This window comes from Opisthorchis viverrini, assembly GCF_000715545.1.
Source record: "Opisthorchis viverrini unplaced genomic scaffold opera_v5_105, whole genome shotgun sequence".
NCBI classification, from domain to species: domain Eukaryota; kingdom Metazoa; phylum Platyhelminthes; class Trematoda; order Opisthorchiida; family Opisthorchiidae; genus Opisthorchis; species Opisthorchis viverrini.
In genome coordinates this window covers 1125085-1132277 of record NW_008751759.1, presented here as the reverse complement: position 1 = coordinate 1132277, position 7193 = coordinate 1125085, and the positions used below count along the sequence as shown (strand labels likewise).

Below are 7193 nucleotides of genomic sequence, written 5' to 3'. Positions count from 1 at the left end.
AACATAACGGATGATACAAATGGTGAACGGCGGAAAACAGCCATTAAGCGCTATCTCTAACTGCCGGTATTCAGGAAATAATGAGGAATTTACATTTTATGTGTATATGATCGCTTCGGAAAACAAGAGGTAAGAACTTATGTGTTTTGTCTGGATGATGGAGTAGTCCTGAGGCGGCGCAACCTAACTAAGACGAAAGTGGCAACTTCTTGCACGTCGAAGTTAACCGTTCGCACTGTGTGCCTCCAGGCTACCCGATACATACATACATTTTAGATCGAACAAAAAGACAGCTGTCATTCACTTGTATTTCTTGGTGTTGCGTTACGGATGATAACCGGAGCAAGTCCGATCCAGATACATACAAATAACAGCAGTGCTCTTTTGTGGTCTTCCTGTATTAAAGGCCAGGCTTAGAACTACCGGCGAGAGCGACGCATTCATGCTGCTAGAGGGGTGGCGACGTGGTGCAACGTAACAGGACGGGCAAACGCAAAACGAGGAAGGGCGAGGCAGGAGGCTTTCTGCCTGACATGACAAGAAGACTGCAAATTACGGAAAATGATTATCCAGAACATTAATCTGGTGAAGCGGCAGAGTTGGCGTTATCCAGCCAGTTATTTTAAACTAATACCTAAAACCACCGCTAATGCCTCGTGGCTTCGATTGTTGAGCTCGTGGCCAGGGTCACGGAGAGCGTAAGTAGGGATGCTGAATTGGAGAAATTAGCAATATGGATAAATGGTAACAGGAATATCGAAATCATAATGTGCAGCCAAACTGTTGAGACTCGCTGGTGTTGCTGTTGCGGTAGACTCGGGTACAAAATTCCTTGAATGGGTTAGTTAAACCAACAAGCCGGAACGCAAACTATACAGAGAATTCTTGACCTGTGATGAGCACAGACTGAAAGCCACCGAAATGGTTAAATCTGAAAGAAACGTCCAGCATAATTGAAGAAGCGCATCTTGGAGGCGTCTTGATAAGTTAGAAAGTTTTAATATTTTTAGTAAATTAAACGATTGAGCGAGATGGTACCTTCAAGAGTAGGAAGGAAATAGTTGCAAGTGTGCTATCAAACTTAGTATGGCAGTGTTTTGTCTTTGTTGGCTTGACATCGGTTTTCGAACAGCCCCCACATGAAGTCAAATTTGAGGTATTTGGACTGGGCCATTCAATTATTTGAACAGCAAGATTCTCCAGTTGTCCGAGGAAATCCGCGGATTGGCTGAGCACTCACAATTCGCGGTGGTACAGTTTGGCAGCGTGACAAACAGCCATCTGAAGATCTGTAACGGCCGCCTGGAAGAACGGTTGTCCCAATTGAACGTACTCAAATTTAAAATACAGCAGGTGTCCTGGAATGCTGAGTGCCTGATTCGAGAATATGAGACGCATGCATCTTCCCTCTTTGACCGACAAGAAAACATGTGGGGCGACGGCTACATTCTAATACTCACCTGTCAAATGACATCCTCTTTTCTCCTCGTTTTGAGACACATGGGGCCACGATCCTCAAGCACGCACCACCATTTTTGGAACCAACAATTTTGGGTAAATCTCCGTTGACCTGCTTATAGTGCAAACACCCAAGAGTTTATAGACGGATTACACTCATGCTGGTAATTGCAAGTGTCCCATCAACCAGGTTGGATGAGTCCCCTGAGTCTATTTGTTTTACATATTCACAGATTGGCCTGCTATTAGCAGTGCTAGATATCATTCATGGATGATTTTGAAGGTTATTTCTCTATCCACTTACGGTGGCTGTTTATTGACAACCCATCGATGCAACCGACTCACTTCACACATGCTTCCGAACCACCGCTAATAACTTTCAAGTTCCTGTGTAAACAACTTGACCGGGTGGCAAAAAACCTCATTCGCTTGAACCCAGGAAGACGACAACGGCTATTATGCGGCCGATTGTACAGAAACAAATCCTACTTCGGAGACGACCGACGTCTGTGGCTGACAACTTGCTGTTTGTAGTCAAGGATACTGTATTTCAACCTAAATGGCTGTCTAGGGAAAAATATTTGAGATTTGCGTATTTNTTCCTGTGTAAACAACTTGACCGGGTGGCAAAAAACCTCATTCGCTTGAACCCAGGAAGACGACAACGGCTATTATGCGGCTGATTGTACAGAAACAAATCCTACTTCGGAGACGACCGACGTCTGTGGCTGACAACTTGCTGTTAGTAGTCAAGGATACTGTATTTCAACCTAAATGGCTGTTTAGGGGAAAAAATTTGAGATTTGCGTATTTTGTGACGCGCCCACTAATAGCTACGGGTCTTACGGATTTATGGGTTGGTACAATTTGGAGGCTTTCGCCCAAAATCACAGGATTGGGGTCGTTTTTTCCTTTCGACGCCTTCCGTTTCCCTGAAAGGCACAAACGATAAAAGAGGTGTTTCACTCTTCTTCCAGTTCCCTGCGCGGGGCAGTAATTTCGCTAGCGTGCGAACTCAACCAAAAGATCGTCTGAAAGTGCCTTGAACTGAGTACTACATGCAGCATAAACTACCGTCAGAAGAAGGTAATTGCCCACACCAACTACCTAAAATGAGAAAAATTGTTGGATTATAAAAGTGCGCGATCCGAGCTTAAAATTTTTATAATCTATTCGCCGTGCGTTGGTTAGGTGAACGGTGAAAAACCTGCTGGCCATATACCCTGGTTAGACGAGGTGCAAGTGTGGGTTAGGTCTCAACCAGGGCAACGGTGTCCCAGGAAATTTAGACCAAGCACCATAAGGTGCGTTTTATGACCAACAGATTTAAAGTCGGTAACCGTTATCCCGCAGATAGTTGCACAAGCTCAACGAGAGTATGTAAGGAGCACGTCATATTACGTTGATCTCTGTGTTTGCGAACCTAGCCCGCGCCGCCTACCAGAGTTAAGCCGAAATTTATTCCGCCAAAATATTGTGGAGTTTTTACAGTTGTATATTTTATGGAGATTTAGTCTAATCAGTTCAATGAAACGCTAAACGCGTTTTACATTTTGGGCGAACTTTCAGTGTAACCGAACATTGGCTTACATGTAACTATCAGCTTACGAGATAAACAACAAAAACTTAGCAAATTTTAGCATAATTTTAACTTCCGCGGTTTTTTTCAATAAGAGGTTTGATCAACACAATATGCTATTTTAATCCCACCTTGGTGGTTATCAGAGTAACGTTTGTATGGGACATGTTCCTCAGGCGTAACGCCGAACTATCTCACAAATTTTTGGGGGTTGTTGTTTTACCTGCATTAAAATAACAGGCGACAATTTGATGTTGTTTCTAGAATTGAAGTGTGTATGCATGTCTTTGAATGACACTCCCAGCAAAAAACACTATTCAGGGGACACTTCAGCGGTTTCCGGTACCTGCATTTGAAGTAACGACACCACGATGAGATACCTTTCCTGCTGGAAATCATGACGTAATTTAGCTAAATTACAATATCACTTGCAACGAAAGTGCAGGAAAATATATTCCCGCAATTTACCACTACTACTACTCATTATCATAAGCGTATGCGTGTTTGCTCACCTCAGCAAATTATTGTAACTGCCCGTATCTCTGTGCTGCGCCGACTGAAGCCACATCTGTGCGCGCCAGCCCCATCCAACGGCAAACGACCACCCCCATATTCATAACTCTACAGGTTGTCAAAAACGACAATTTGATGTTGTTTCTAGAATTGAAGTGTGTATGCATGTCTTTGAATGACACTCTCAGCAAAAAACACTATTCAGGGGACACTTCAGCGGTTTCCGGTACCTGCATTTGAAGTAACGACACCACGATGAGATACCTTTCCTGCTGGAAATCATGACGTAATTTAGCTAAATTACAATATCACTTGCAACGAAAGTGCAGGAAAATATATTCCCGCAATTTACCACTACTACTACTCATTATCATAAGCGTATGCGTGTTTGCTCACCTCAGCAAATTATTGTAACTGCCCGTATCTCTGTGCTGCGCCGACTGAAGCCACATCTGTGCGCGCCAGCCCCATCCAACGGCAAACGACCACCCCCATATTCATAACTCTACAGGTTGTCGCTAGTCTTGTCCACTTATAGTAAACTCTAGGACCTCGTTATCAGCGATGTTTCTAGCGCCTGTTGAAAACAGTAACAATGTGGTCCGATTTTTGTAGATCAACAGAGTTTTTCGGAGGCTGTTTGAAAACCGGGGTTCCGGACACCCCCTACCGTCAGCTCATTACATAATCGATCTCAATATTGAATTAGAGTGCAAACATTGAATATTTTTGATGGGAACCACCCTGTGTATGAAAGCTTTTCAGGAGCTACCAATTCACTGTCATAGGTCCAAAGGTCTGAAAAAAACGAAGAACGTATTATTTTTGCAAACTTTCGAAGCATTGTTTGATGTGCTTGCGAGAGAGCATGATATGCATGAAAGAGCACCGTTGCTGTTTGTCTGCAGCTAGATTGGACTTATTCCGGTTGCAGTTTGTCTCGCAACACCAAAAAATACAAGCAAATGACAGCCGTCTTCCCGTTTGTTATAAAATATATGCATGGGATAGCTGAGAGTACGTCTGAGGCTCACGACCAACGTCGGCATACGAGAAGTTATCACCTTCCTCTTAGTTGGGCCACACCACCTCAAGTCCACTTCGTCATCCAAATATGGCCCACATTCTTTTCCCTCTTGTCATCCAGAGCGATAATATGCACAAAACGCAAACAACCTATTATTTCCCGACTACAAGCAGTTACAGCTAGCACTTAATGGCTTTTCTGCTATGCAGCATTCGTTTCCCGGAGTTGAAAGCAGTGGCTCTGCGGCTGGGCATCCTTAATGATAAATTTTTATTTTACAGTCAGAATGGGGCATTACTGAGGGATTTGCGGGTAGTGGTGACTGCGCAAAAAGGGGACAATGTCACAAACAGTGGGAGGTACTCGAATAAGTAATAATAAGATGTTTCTTTTGCAACTTGTAGGGAACAATAGGCATGAGGTCCGAGTAATTCAGTGACTCAGCTGGCTGACATGAACGAAAACTGGAAAACCATTGCTGACCTTTTGGGTTGACACGATGGATCTCAGTTAAACCACAATTCGTATCCATCATCTTGGAAGCTGTTGCTTGTCCGCTTTTCACCTGTCTACCGTCACTGCTCACATTAACCCCTTTTTGCACAACGGAGACCCTATTTCATGATTCTTTGGTAAGCTAAAAGCTACAGCTCGTTCCAACTAGTCCAACAGCTAATCTTCCTTCTAGCCACTACGACGACAGAGTTCTAATCTTCCTAAAACTAGGCACCTCCTCTGGCCCAACTAGTACTTGGTTTCTAGATCAGCAAACGTACCCACCTTTCCTTGGTCTATTTAGCTTGCTGTCATCCCCTTTCAGTTGTTCCTCTATTGACACCGTTGTATCATATGCCTCCTGGCTCTCGCCACCCGCTACTGCTTTCATTCTATTTCCTCCTCGTTGTCTCCATTACCAAGCTTCAAACTTCGACTGCAGTTGCCTAAACGCACCGTAGAACTGTTATTCATTCAAACTTGCTTGTTCCAGGTGTACACTCACACGGCCCTTTAACGAAAGGGGAAGTATTCGCGACTCTGCATCCGCCTGACTCTCCGTGTCAATCTCCGTCTCACCTCGANCTCTCTGTGTCAATCTCCGTCTCACCTAGAACTAGATGCCACAGAACTGCGTATCCCTCCTCCGATCGCGGTGCCCTTGACGACCGTTACGGGGCTGTCCATAAACAAAGGTATGTGAGTGTGGCAATGGCATGGCACTGCCATACCCAGTGTGGGGGCACTACCACAACTATTTTCTTCAGAATCTCGACCACAAACTCCTACCCTCTCGAGCCTGTAGTCGCAACTACGCGCAACGTTTTCATCCGAACCCGCCTCTGGGACGAATCCTTTCGTACCCAGTGAAATTTCGCTCAATTTTGGCTACCCTGGTTTTCTGCTACAATTTTGGCTTGCCTCTTCCAGTTTCAAATCCGTATACTGTGTTCGGTTCACCTCATGAATTAGCACTATGTCATTATCCAACCTATCACCTCCACCTGACTTCCCTACAACGATGCAACCATTGAGCCCTCCTAGTTTCAGAGCCCTCCTATTTTCAGCTAAAAACGCATTTTGGAGACAAAACTCGACATGTGCTCCCAAGTTGAATTATTCAATCTTTATCCACACTTTTGCTCGTTGTGACACCGGCCATTTACCCAACTGCCCAAGGTTACTCATGGCCAGCAATAGTATTCGGTTTTAGTTCATGCCAGCCGGCTGTCTTTGGACTAGTCGACCCTCATGCCCATTGCTCCCTAAAAGTTGGGAAAGAAATCGAGTATTATTATTCCATTAGGCATTTCCTACTGACATTGTCCTCTTTTTGCACAATCAGCACTACCCGCAAATCCCCATTCATGCTTCATTCTGACTGAAAACCTACGATCATGCTATACGGTATGTCACCCGCAAATTGGGAATAAACATCACTATTATTTTTACGGAATACAGACTGGTAAGCCGAGAGGAATGAGCCTTGTAAATTTAAAAACACCAAGATTGTGTTTTCTTTCTATGTAGAGCTTTTATTTACCGAACGGAGTGAACATTTGGCCACCGCAACCCCCAACAAGCCGAAATCTCGGTTAGTGCTCCCAGTCCGTGTTTCGCTACTCACCATACGGCGACGAAGCACAGGTGACGCCAACATTCTTGCTACGCCCGCGGTCAAGCTGATCCTCTGCACTCACTACAAGCCATTTTCGAGAATGAGCAGCATCATCGAATTTCCCCAGTTGTCTGGGACAAATTTTTTCTCCGAAATACAGGCAGATAGATCAGAGAATTGCTGGTTGAGGACTTCAACTCAAACTCTGAACAATGCGAGTGAGAGGTCATCCGGACCAAATGTTCGACAGCGCTTGAGCGGATATGTGGAGGCGTAAACTTCAGAGAATGAGGAGTTCCACGTCCATCGTCCAGGGTTCCAAGTCAAATGTGAGCTCCATATGAGTAACAGCATATAATCTATGGCGACCTCCTAATTGCGCGGCAGATGTGCTAAGCCTGCCCAAATGTGCATTCAGATCTCCGGCAAGCGCAACGATACATGAACTTTATTCTCGCAGCAACAGGGCCCTATGTGATTCATAAAATTCGTCTTTGATGGTA

At 44.6% G+C, this 7193-nt stretch overlaps 1 protein-coding gene across 1 annotated transcript in view; it reads right to left on the bottom strand.

Annotated features, from left to right (window-relative positions):
• T265_05477 (hypothetical protein) overlaps positions 1-5463 on the bottom strand; it is a gene marked incomplete at both ends in the record, with an annotated part of 52788 nt that extends 47325 nt beyond the window's left edge. Inside the window, 2 exons of the mRNA XM_009170488.1 lie at positions 2305-2390; positions 5358-5463. Of these exons, the coding sequence (XP_009168752.1) occupies positions 2305-2390; positions 5358-5463 (192 nt within the window). The remainder of the gene's footprint in view (positions 1-2304; positions 2391-5357) is intronic.
• Between the last annotated feature and the right edge of the window lie 1730 nt (positions 5464-7193).